The 12,459-nt window shown below is 47.4% G+C and overlaps 1 protein-coding gene across 1 annotated transcript; it reads left to right on the top strand.

Moving 5' to 3' along the window:
• The first annotated feature begins 6,619 nt into the window (after nt 1–6,619).
• On the top strand, nt 6,620–9,117 carry RTP1 (receptor transporter protein 1). Its single transcript, XM_025869250.1, has 2 exons — nt 6,620–6,891; nt 8,598–9,117. The coding sequence occupies exons 1-2, from the start codon at nt 6,620–6,622 to the stop codon at nt 9,115–9,117; spliced, it is 792 nt and encodes a 263-aa protein (XP_025725035.1).
• Nucleotides 9,118–12,459: the final 3,342 nt, after the last annotated feature.

The following is a 12,459-nucleotide window of genomic DNA, read 5'->3' as shown; positions in this document are numbered from 1 at the left end:
AAGAACTACTGGTAACGTAGTTAAATAACACATTTGTATGTTATATGTATTACATACTGTATTCTTCCAATAAAGTAAACTAGAAAAGAGAAAATGTTTTAATAAAATCACAAGGAAGAAAAAATACACGTATAGTATTTAAACTTATCAAAAAAATTTGTGGGGCGCCTGGGTGGCGCAGTTGGTTAAGCGACTGACTCTTGATTTCAGCTCAAGCCATGATCTCAGGGTCCTGAGATGGAGCCCTGCATTGGGCTCTGCGCTCACTGGGGAGTCTGCTCAAGATTCTCTCCCTCTGTCCCGCCCTTCCCCTCCTGCCCCATGAGCAGTGCCTGCTCTCTTTCTCTCTCAAATAAATAAATCTTTAAAAAAATTTGCATGTAAATGAACCCATGCAGGTCAAACCCACGTTGACAAGGGTCAACTGTACTTTGGAGTCTGTGCTGGTCTTCAAGCCCCAGATTATTGTGCCTAGAGAAGTGCTGCTTTCTCAAAGTAAATGTCTTTTAAAGACTTGGGATAAAGCATAGAGGGGATAGAATGGGGTGGAAGTGAAGCCCAAGAGGCCTTTCCCCAGAGATGTCTTCATGAATTAATACCTCGAAGATGGCAGGAAGCTACAGGTATGGAAGTGTTCCCTGGAGACCCCATAACTTCAGCATCCTGGATTTAATGAAAGTTTAGTCACAAAATCATTTCTGAGGCTTGAGATGAGGTTGGGAAAGCCCCAAGGACTGTAATAGCTGCTGCCTTTAAGGGTCCAAAGAGTGCCACGAAGAGGGTGGGTGGGGTGGGGTGTAGCACTTAGTTCATATGGAGCCAGAAGGTAAACCCAAGGTCACTGTATGGATAAAACAGGAAACAGATGGCTCACCTCATTGAAACCAAGAGTTTAATGAAAGGCATTGCTTTGTCAAAATCAAGCAGGTTAGGAAGTACTCAGTTGACTGTAGGAGAAGGAATTTAAGCAGAAGCTGTAAATGCAGACAAGGTTGAAGAGAAGATTCTTTCTTTGGGATTCACAGTTGATCTAGATGACCTTTAAAGCCCATTTCAACTCCCAGATGATATAATAATGACTGTCATTTATTCAACATTTACTATCACATGACACAGTGGTTGAGAGAGCAGGCACTGCCCAGGTTCAAATACCTCCTTTACCACCTGCTGGCCAAGTGACCCCGGACAAGTTGTTGAACCCTTTCAAGGCTTATTTGACTCACCCATAAAAAGCAGCAAAACAAAAGCCTACTTTATAGGGTTGATGTGAGGATAAAATGTAAACCTTTAAGAGGGTGCCTGCTTGGCCTACCCTAAGCACTCAGTAAATGCTAGCAATCTTATAAATGCTGTGGGATGGAAATGTGGGTTGCTACAGAGAACCTAGGGACTCCCTGCCTGGGACCCAGTACAGGGGAGTAAGCATACCAGGCTGGGTAAACCCCCATGTTGTCCAAGGGTGAACTGTACTTCAAAATGACTCCCTCTGTCTACCTTCTCGCTATCCTATACCTCACATCTACCTATCAAATCTGGTGTTTCTTCCAGGTCCAACTCAAAGACAGGATTAAGTCATTTCAGGTGGAAGAGGCATCAGGAACAAAGGAAGAGATGGGATTCTAGAGTCTATTCTGGGAGAAGAGAGGAAGCATCAGTCAGGGGGCTGGGAAAGGGTAAGGTGGTGGGAACTATGCTTGGTGAATTAGATTGAGACCAGATCATGGGGGACCTTGAAAGCCATGCTAAGCAATTAACCCAGTAGGCTGGCCTTAAAGTGTGAAAACAGGGGTGGGTTTCCACATTTATGCATCTTTCTTTTGTAGGCCCTGCTGAGTTTACTTAGAGTCAGAAAAAACTTGGAAGACACGTTGCTTGGCAAAAATATAACCTAGAGCTGTCTGGGTTAGGGGGTGGTTATTTTATAGCTCTGGTCATTTAAAAATTTGAGAAGGATTCTAGATAATCACCAGTCCTTTTTTTATTCAGGAAATCTTTAGTAAGGAAAAATTATGGGCATAGCAGTATCTCTTCACTGGGAAAACAGAGACTTGCTCTTTGCCTATGTTTCTGAGGCTCTAGGGGGGTTTTGGAGAGGAAAATCCTACCTTTACTGGAGCTATAGGTATGTTGAGAATTGTGGGCCCACAAATTGCTAGGGCAGAGAGGAAACTTAACACACATGTGGCACAATTCTAGCAACTTCAGGGACACACAGAAATGTAAGACCAGGGAGGCCAAGTCACATAACAAGTCAGTGACGGAATGCAGACCTAACGTTTCTCTTTCTCATTCTACACAGTTCTTTCTGCACAGTTCTTGCTGACACTATTTCTCTCCTGTAGTTTCTGAGAGTTTCTATATGTAGATATGTACTGAGTATCATATTTCCAGCTAAGGTAGATGTGGATCTGTGTGCAGAGCTGTGTGGCACCAGATGCCTGTTGCTTCCAGAAGCATGGGTCCCAGATGCCTGAAGTGCAATTCAGTCAAATGACGGCAAAGAGTCTCCTGGAAATAGTAAAGGTTTCCCCTCAGCTGAAAAGGCTATGGATGCCAAAGCCCTAAGACTAGCCAGGCTTGGGTGGCTGCCATGTGAAGAGAAAGTGTGGGTCAGTATGACCCATGAGCTCACTTTGGTACAAACTCAGCCAGTTCTGGGCTGGAGTGTTCTTGTCCTTGGCCTTCTCTCTGGTGTGAAAGCCATCTCCCTTCTGGTGGGGCTTGTCAGGCTCCTTGAGCAGGGGCGTTGCTCCTGGAAACTAAGAAATACAGAGTAGAAATGCGGCTTCTGCGGCTAGTGCCCCAGAGAGCCCGCAGGCAGACAAACTCACACCTGCCTTACAGGCAGACCTCCCAGTGAAGTCATTTGATATAAAGAGTAAGTTGGAATGCCATAGGGTTACTTGTCTTGATAGAAATATTATTTTATTAGAGAAAACATTCTGCTATACAGAAGGGTGTATCACATTGGCCTCTGCATAGCAAGCTCCAGTTCTAAATTAAACTTAATTTGTGCCAATGGGAATTGCATCAGCTGGTTACATACACACATGGGTGCGTGCACACACACACACACACACACACACAGAGACAACTCTGGTGATTCTTACCTTCTGTGTTCTTGTTTTTCATCATAATGTTTATTGTAGCAACAACTGCAAAATACCAATAGAGAATTCATTCCTGGTATTGGGTGATATGCTTTGGCTCCAGGGCAAGCTTTATATGCTATTCTCAGCTTCACACAGTTTCTGAGGTGGTTCCCAACACACCTCGGAGGTGGTTAAGTCCATTTACTTCTCTGGGCATCAATTGCCTTAATTCAGAGGCAAGAATACTGACCTGAAGGATAAAGCTTAATAAACTTAAAAATCCTTTCCAGTGTTAACTTTCCAGTGGCTCTGATTTAATTTCTGCCCTTCTTACTGTGTCCAGTACAAAACTAGTGCAGTGACACCTCCCCAGAGCACTTCAGCTGTGGAGCGGCCCCGAAGGAGACAGACCCTGACTCCAGGCGCTACCCACAATGCCTCCCTCCTCCATCCAGAGGCTTCTATCTTACCTCCCAAGGATTCAGATTTCTAAGTATAACGCTCTTTGGAACCACAAATGGCTATAGTCGCAGGGGACCTTAGTGTTGCCTTACACTCTAATGCTCCATTGAACAAATGGACGAACTGAGGCCAAGAGAAGTGACCTGTCCAAGGAAACAAAGCCAGCCAGGAGCAGAGCTGGGGTATTTATTTCTATCTCCCGATTTCCAGTTCAGCACTCTTTCCACGGAACCTGGGTGCCTGTCGTCAAATGATCATGGCTTCACGGGAATGGTGTACCCACAGATGTGGCTCTATGTACTGTATTTTCTTTGGTACAATTTCTTTTTTCTTTTTAATTTTTTATTGTTATGTTAATCACCATATATTACATCATTAGTTTTTGGTGCAGTGTTCCATGATTCATTGTTTGTGCATAACACCCAGTGCTCCATGCAGAACGTGCCCTCCTCAATACCCATCACCAGGCTAACCCATCCCCCTCCCCCCCTCCCGTCTAGAACCCTCAGTTTGTTTTTCAGAACTTTGGTACAATTTCAAGATGACTTTCTCTTCCAGCTTTAAAAAAAAAAAACACAAAACATAAAATATTTACACTTGGCATCATGGGTCTGCGGACACCAGCAGAGTAGCACCTATGGTAGTAACAGGGAGCTTTGCAGGCCAAATACGCCTCACTCGTATTCATGTTGGGGTTGTGGCCTCAGTAGGGCCCAGCGAACCATTTATTAGAAGGATATGAACCCCAGTTCTGAGTCTGGAATGGCCAGATCGAGTGATGAGAGAGTAGAAAGACACATTTATTAGCAAATATTTTGTTCTAGATTCCATGCTGGGCAAAGCTGATCAAAGCTGGGGCTTTGGAGATCGTCATATGGTCTCAAATCCCAATTCCACTAATTATTAGCTGTTGAATTTTGGGCAAGTTATCTAATCTCTCTGTTGTAGCTTACATATTTGCAAAATGCAGCTGGGGCTGCTGTGACCTACCTATAGAGGTTGTTACTAAGATGAAATAAATTAATATGCATAAAGCACTTAGCATACTGCCTGATACCTAATAAGTGTTATCTGGCGATTGCTGTTTCTATGCAAATTAAAAATATATTAACATAAAATACCAATACATGTTTTGCCAGAATGAAATGATACACATTAAATATATTAGAATAGCTACCTATGAGAATATAAGAGAATTACAAAAACAAATAAACAAGAACAAAAATCCAAGCAAGTGATTTCAGAGCCCTTGCTTTTAATCACTACAGATATTGCTTCCTTATTATTCCATTGTCAAGATGAAGAAACTGAGGCCAAAATATATGTCAAGGCATCAAACATTCATGCAGAAGCAGGAAGAGGAAGATGGTCTCCAGTACCAGATAGATGATTTAGTCTTGCTTTTTCATCTGTAAACTTCAGGATCTGCAAGCTGCCCGTAAGTCACACTGTTTGAAGAGCTTGCTCACATTCTTCTAGCCGCAGCAAGCTTCTGCAGAGAGTAGGGTCAGAGAGACGTGTTTTTCGAATGCAGGGGGCATCATCTCTGATACCTAGAGTGCAGTACCATGAGCTTCATCAGTAAGTTTTATACAAATAGGTAGCAAGAGTGAAATTATAAAAGACTGAAAAAAAACTTTAGTACCCCAAAATAGGGGATTAGCTAAATAAATTATGCCCAACCAGATCACAGAATATAGGCAGCCTATAAGATGTAATAATATTAATTTCTTAGAAAAATATTCATGATATATTGTTGTTTAAAAAACAGATCACAGTGGGGTGTGTATGTATGTGTGTGTGTGTGTATATAATATATATTATATGTGTATATACATACATGTACAGATAAATGGCAGAGTGTGTTATAATATTAACTGATTATTTTGAACATGGGTATTAGGAATAGTATTACTTTCACTTTATTTTATCTGTATTTTCCAGTTTTTCTAAATAAACATGTATAACTTTTTTTTGAAGATTTTATTTATTTATTTGAGAGAGAGAGGTAGCGAGAGAGAGCATGAGCGGGGGCGGGGGGAGAAGGTGAGGGAGAAGCAGGCTTCCCGCCGAGCAGGGAGCCCTATGCAGGGCTCCATCCCAGGACCCTGGGATCATGACCTGAGCCCAAGGTGGACGCTTGACTGACTGAGCCACCTAGGAGCTCCAGACCTGTATGACTTTCATAAAGGAAAAATGATTTGTTAAAGAGTAGCCGAAGAGGCACCTAGAATACAGTCTGTTTTCCCCATGGACACTGCCCTCCTCTTCTATAACCAAGTTGAAGATCATCGTTTCTGCTCCTGCCAGGCTGATGCAATGGCCCCCACCCCTGTGCACAGGTGGCTGCTACTGTCCAAGGTTGTCAAAGTACAGATCTCGTTGCATTCTGGGATACAGATCCTCCCCACATTATTGGGCACATATACGCTTACAACCACCAGGCATTGAGCCTGGCACATGCGTATGTTTGAAATGAATGACTTAATGAATTATTATGGGCTCAATAGCTTGGATTCAGATATGAGCTCTGCCATGTATAAGCTAGATGAGTCCTTGTCTCCTGATCTGAACAGTGACAATAATAATTGTGGGTCCAGAGACTTCCAATAGTTTTTGTAAGTGGCTCATTGCCCGTCACAAAAGGGTGGGAGTGCAGAGTTTACTATTATCGCTGCATCTATTAACAGACCCACATCTTCCCATCCCTTATGTCTCTTTGGCTCCCTAAGGCATCATGGTTACCATAGCAGCCAGATGCTGATGATGCCTCCAGGGGCAGCAAGGTGAAGCTGAGCCAGGTCCCGGGTCCTCCCTCTGTGCGCCCTTCACAAGCCGGAGTGAGATGGTCTGAAGGTCAGCCTTTTTCCAAGCCCCCCACCTGCCTCAGGTCACTTAGCCACAAACCCTGCCTCCACAGCCTCAGTTCAGGGCCTGGAAACACCCCTTTGGAGACTCCCTCTTCCCCACGCTCTGTCTCTTGGCGCCCTGCCTCGTTGCTGTGGAAACAGGTTCCACTGCGGACAAAGGAGGGAGCTGGGTCCTGTTTCCTCCTGGTCCTGTCGATGAGGATTTTTAGACCGTGGAGACTGCGCTGCCCTGCCCTGCACCTGCCCTCTCTCTCCTCATTCTCGCTCAGGTGGAGCTTGCCCTCTCTCGCCACTGACAAGACCATGTGTAAAAGCGTGACCACAGGTGAATGGAAGAAAGTCTTCTATGAGAAGATGGAGGAGGCCAAGCCGGCTGACAGCTGGGACCTCATCATAGATCCCAATCTCAAGCACAATGTGCTGGCCCCGGGCTGGAAGCAGTACCTGGAATTGCATGCCTCGGGCAGGTGAGTAGCCAGTGAGCAGGGGCCCTGCAGGCAACCCCGGGGCACCTTCCAAGAAGAGACAGAGATATGGAGGACCCAGGTACTTAGGCTCAGTCTCATGGTTGGGCCGGTGTAGACTGAGAAGCAGAGAAAGGGTCCCTTACTGGGAGGTAGGACACCTGAGTTTGATTTCAGCACTTCCACTGAACTCCTGTGTAACTTTCCCTCTCTGAGTCATAGTTTCTGCTTCTGACAAAGAGGTGGGATATACTTACTAGTTGTAAACTCTGACATTTTACATCTTTTCAGATTTTAATGATGTAAAATGGTTGAAAACCAAGAAAAGGAGGCTCAATGTCTCTGGGGATCGAGTTCTGTGCTCTGGTCCTGGGACAGTTCAATTTCCATCTAAAATACTGAACACAGGAGGTGTGCTAGAAACTGGCTCTACTGTCAACCCCATAGCCCTTGAGAAATTCTGTTTCCTTCTTGGACCTCACTTTCCCCATTTGCAAGAGGAGGGATTAGTTTAGATCCTTGCCTTGTGGGGCATGGACCAGCAGCCTCAGCATCACCTAGAATTTGTTAAAGATGCAGAATCTCCAGCCCCACTCTAGACCTACTGAACCAGAACGTACATTTCAACAAGGTCTCTCAATGATTTGGGATGTACAGTAATATCTGAGATGACTTTCCAGCAGTCTTGTCTATGGGTTTGTTATGTAAAGACTTCCTTTGGGGACAGAAGATGGGGAGGCTCTGTGGTGCAGTGTGGGGGTCAGAAGCAAGGCCTTCCTCCCTGCCCTGGCACGATGCACTCAATTCAGTTCAACATCTATTGGGCACCTGTTTTGTGCTGGGTACAGGCTCTGAACTCTAGCTGTGTGTACACGGATCATTTTCTTATTCTCTGTGCCTGAGGCTAAAACAAAAGGTTAATTGCGTGACTTCGAAGGTTACTCCAGTTCTGACATTTTCCAATCCTAGTTTTATAGTTCAGTCTCAGAGAGGGAAAATAGTCCCCAAAGGATGTAAGCAAGAGAGAAGAAAATGAGAACATGGAACTCCTAAACTGGCTGATGGGAGGGTTACCAAGAGCTGGACATTTGCTGGCAGGGCCCAGGAGCTTCTTGGAGACCTGGAAGCCTTGTGGCATCTCCAACCTCGGTCAGTGACCTGTGATCACCAGCTGGCCTCAGTCACCTCACTCTGGGCAGGGACTGCCACTAAGTCTAGGCCTTGGGATGCATTAACCCAGGCACTGATTTGGAGGCTGAGAAGTAGTAATGGTGTCATTTTCCTCCTGATTTGGGTCTACCCTGTTCACACTCAGTGTTAACAGGTAAGAATGTGGGGTGGGTGGCGCATTTCCCAAATGTTCGGGCCATCCCCTCTATGAGACTTCAAGGAGGTCTGAGCAGGAAGGACTCATCTAGTGCGCCCTGAACATTTTGCAGATGAGGAAATATGCCCAGAGCCAAAGCCCCAAGGGCACAGCTTGAGGGCACTGGGATGGAGGAAGCTGAGGCCTCTGCAGGGCACAGGTGAGGTGGGTGCCAGGTGCATCTTGACGAGCCTGCTCTGGTCCTAAGGGTGCCCTCGAAGGGATAGACTGGACAGACGCCCCCGGGAAAGCTAACAACGCCTATAAACACCCTGCCTTTGGGGGGCTGTTTTCCACCATCTCCCCTCGGTCCCTTCCCTCTTGCCTCAACCCCTCCCCGCAGGTTCCACTGCTCCTGGTGCTGGCACACCTGGCAGTCGCCCCACGTGGTCATCCTCTTCCACATGTACCTGGACCGCGCCCAGCGGGCGGGCTCGGTGCGCATGCGCGTCTTCAAGCAGCTGTGCTACGAGTGCGGCACGGCGCGGCTGGACGAGTCGAGCATGCTGGAGGAGAACATCGAGAGCCTGGTGGACAACCTCATCACCAGCCTGCGGGAGCAGTGCTACGGGGAGCGCGGCGGCCAGTACCGCATCCACGTGGCCAGCCGCCAGGACACCCGGCGGCACCGCGGCGAGTTCTGCGAGGCCTGCCAGGAGGGCATCGTGCACTGGAAGCCCAGCGAGAAGCTGCTGGAGGAGGAGGCGACCACCTACACCTTCTCCCGGGCGCCCAGCCCCACCAAGCCGGAGGCCGAGGAGGGTTCTGGCTGCAACTTCTGCTCTATCCCCTGGTGCTTGTTTTGGGCCACGGTTTTGCTGCTGATCATCTACCTGCAGTTCTCCTTCCGCAGCTCTGTCTGATTCTCTCGATGGGCTCAAGGGGCCCAAGGCCTGTGGGGGCCAGCCAGCTGGAGGGAGGCGCAAAGAGCGATCTGGGCGGGGAGTGGGGTTAAATTCTAGTGCTGGTGCCGCCACTGACTCCATGGGGACCCTGTACAAACCGCCCACCCATCTTTACCATCTATAACATTAAGGGTTTGGCCTGGATTGTTGGTTTTTCAAAGTGAAACCCAGGGCCCCAAAGTTCTGCATAGGTTCCTCAGGGACTTTTGGATTTGGAAGGTAGGCTGAGTGAGTAGGTTTCCCATTCTGGTAAAACTGCCCATTCCCAGCTCCTACTTCTTCCTCCTGCCTTAATCAGAAGAGTTCCAACTTGGAGTTTTGTTTAAGAGTTGTGGATGAAAATAGGTTCAACAGCTTAAAAAAAAAAAAAAAAAAAGCTTGAAAATGACAGGACTTGATGATCTCAAAAGGCCTTTCTGCAGTGATGAGCTCTTTCTTGCTTTCTTGTTAACCCCCCACCCCTACCCCTCATTAGCTCCCACATCTGGGGCTGCAGCATTAAATTAGCCTGTGCCTAGTGTAGAAGCCTCATCCACAGCTCTGCCTCCGTGCACACAGGAGAGGTTCCTTTTGAAGAAAGCGAGGTGGAGGCACTAGGCTGTCCCTTTGCTGCGGGCTACACAGGGTGCCTTGCTTCTGTTCCCCAGATTCCCAGCTTCCAGCTTCCCTCCATTCAGGATGGATTCTGAGGCCTGCCTGGCTCAGAGATGGTGCCTGGGGCAGAGTCCCATAGAACTAGGCTTCCCACCCATTGCATATGAACTGACAGAGAATTTAGGGGAGGTTTAGAAGGTAGAGTGTTAGATGCAAAGCACAAAATCCCTACTGAACAAATATATGACTTGCCATTATACTGAAGAATCTGCAGAGTTCAGGGACCCAACCTGCCTGATTCTTAGCAGTTCTCATGGTCACGACGCAGGGGCAGGGGCCTGGCCTCCTGGGCTCCTTGCTGAAACCCTACTTGAGAGGCTTTCCCACATTGACCATGCATAGCCCTCTCACCAGCCATCAGCTGTCCACCTAGAACCGCAGGGATGGGTTGTCATTAGCAAGAGAGGAAGCATTAAAGATGTGAAGTGCTTTGCCCATAGACAAGTGCATAGATATATGGGAGAATCTTACATCACTTTAAAATGGCATACGGTCTGGTTTGGGGTGGGAAGAAAGACTTTTTTTTTTTTTTTTTTAAAGATTTTATTTATTCATGAGAGACAGAGAGAGAGAGAGGCAGAGGGAGAAGCGGGCTCCCAAGGAGCAGGGAGCCTGATGCGGGACTCGATCCCAGGACCCTGGGATCATGACCTGAGCCGAAGGCAGACGCTTAACCATCTGAGCCACCCAGGCGCCCGAAGAAAGACTTTCTGATAGTAGGAGTATGGGTCAGGTATGGGGGGGAAGTAGAAGGCAGGAGGTGGGATGCCACCCTGCACTTTCAAGAATCCTCATTCACCTCACTTCTGTTAATAACCTGACTCCTCCCACTTCCCTCCTCCTTCCTTCTTGACTCCTCCTCCCCTTTTTAATGGAAAGTCACCACCATCTGTAGTGGTGGAGGGAGGAGGGCCACTTATATAAAGATGGGATACTTTAATAAAGACGGGATATCTTCAATCAGGCTTAGCAGTCATTAATGTGTGCTTGAGATTCACCACAGCATCCCTGATATGTAATGGGCTCTTGGACACCCCCTATCTTCACTCCCTGTCTCCCCTTTCTGGGGCTCCCTCATAAGGCTTTATCTATCTCCAGTTTCAAGGTCTGGGCCGATCATGTCCATGGCCAGGAAGGATGCGGGCAGCCCTTGGTCAGTCATCCAGGGGACTCAGCCTAAGGCCGGTCTTACCCTTGCCCCTGCACAATTCTAGTACCTGTGGTTGGTGACTTCCTTTGCTTGATTCACACAGTGCTCATCCCTTTATCCACGTATCCTGAACACCTTCTGTCTGGCAAGCCCTGATTTGGGTGCCGGGATCCAGTGGGCACTAAGGGGGCAGGTTCTGTCTCTCAGAGATCTCTGCTTATTGCAGAAGTTCTCAGCCCCGGCTGAGATTTAGAAATCCTGGGGAGCTTTTGAAGAAATATCAGTGCCCGGCCTCCACCTCAGACCAACAGAATCAGAACTTCTGGGCATGAGGTCTGAGCACTTGAATTAGAAGAAGACTTCCGGGTGATCCACCTGTGCTGCTTGGTATAATCCTTTTAACTGAGGAACAGGCTTCCTTTTGCACCTAGTCTTGTTGTAATGAGCCTCAAGGTCATCCTTGATGACCTGCCTTGGATTCTCTAGGGCTAGGACTCAGCTTCCTTCTTACTCCCTACTTCTTGCCCTGGGGACTTGACTCTCCCTCAAAACTCCTGGTTCCTTCTTGTTCCCTGCTACAATGGCTTTGTCCTGCTCTGAGAATCTCCATTATTGAGCTCTGCCACCCTTGCCAGATGCTTATCAAATTTTGTTATAATTGCCTATGGCTATACTCCCCCCTGGAATGTGACCATAGTGTGTAAGTGACTTACCTCGGGTCCCATTGCCAGCTAATGGCAGAGCAAGGAGTCCAACCCTCACCTAACTTCAGTTCAGACCTCTTTCTTAAAGCATGAAGCCTCTTCCTCTGCTATAGGAAGGTGTCTGCAATCTTTGGAGGGCTCCTCTGTCTCCCGTATTGTTCTTACACTTGTTACAGCTGAGGGGGGGGGCGGTTTCTAGGTTTACTCACTGGCCTGACCCTCATCTTGGCAAAGACTTCTCTGGGACAGTTCTTCCTTTGCACATGTTGATTGCCCCATGCCACAAGATGAACTTGTTAGATGTACCCTAGGCGTTATAAGTAAACTTCTTGGAGACATTTCAGGATCCCAGGCCTCTCCCATTGGAGCTTCTGGGTGCTGGTCTTGATGTGCAAGCCAGGAGCAGACCTACAGGCCCTGACTTGTGGTTCCAGAAACTGAAGTCTTCCGTGTGGGGTCAGGAGGGAGTGCAGCCTTGATCACTTCCCTCAGACTCATTGGGACAGGGCCAGCCCCATGGGAGAATGCTTCCTGGGGGTCAGGAGACCTGAGAACCAAGAAAATCACCAACTCAGGACAATTTCCAACATAGTGAGTCCAGAGACCAGCAGAGCTATGAGACAGATTCGATCTGGGGCCTTTATGTCACGGGTAAGGAATGGAAGCCTAGAGAGAGTAGGAAACTTGACCAGCATTATATAGCACAGAGTCAGGGAAGATGATATAATTCAGGGTTAAGAAACCCCTGAGTGGGGTGTCCACTATCACCACTGCTATTCAACATAAGATTAG

Source organism: Callorhinus ursinus, unplaced genomic scaffold, assembly GCF_003265705.2.
Source record: "Callorhinus ursinus isolate GAN/ISIS: 27379988/994484 unplaced genomic scaffold, GSC_fseal_2.0 scaffold1, whole genome shotgun sequence".
Lineage (NCBI taxonomy): Eukaryota > Metazoa > Chordata > Mammalia > Carnivora > Otariidae > Callorhinus > Callorhinus ursinus.
Note: the sequence above shows the minus strand (reverse complement) of the source record. Positions and strands in the feature narration are given on the sequence as shown.

Bases quoted from the DNA above. Each gene is read 5' to 3' on its own strand.
- RTP1 (XM_025869250.1), top strand. From the start codon at position 6,620: ATGAGGATTTTTAGACCGTGGAGACTGCGCTGCCCTGCCCTGCACCTG. The intron at 6,892-8,597 runs GTGAGTAGCCAG...CCCTCCCCGCAG, and splicing joins GAATTGCATGCCTCGGGCAG to GTTCCACTGCTCCTGGTGCT.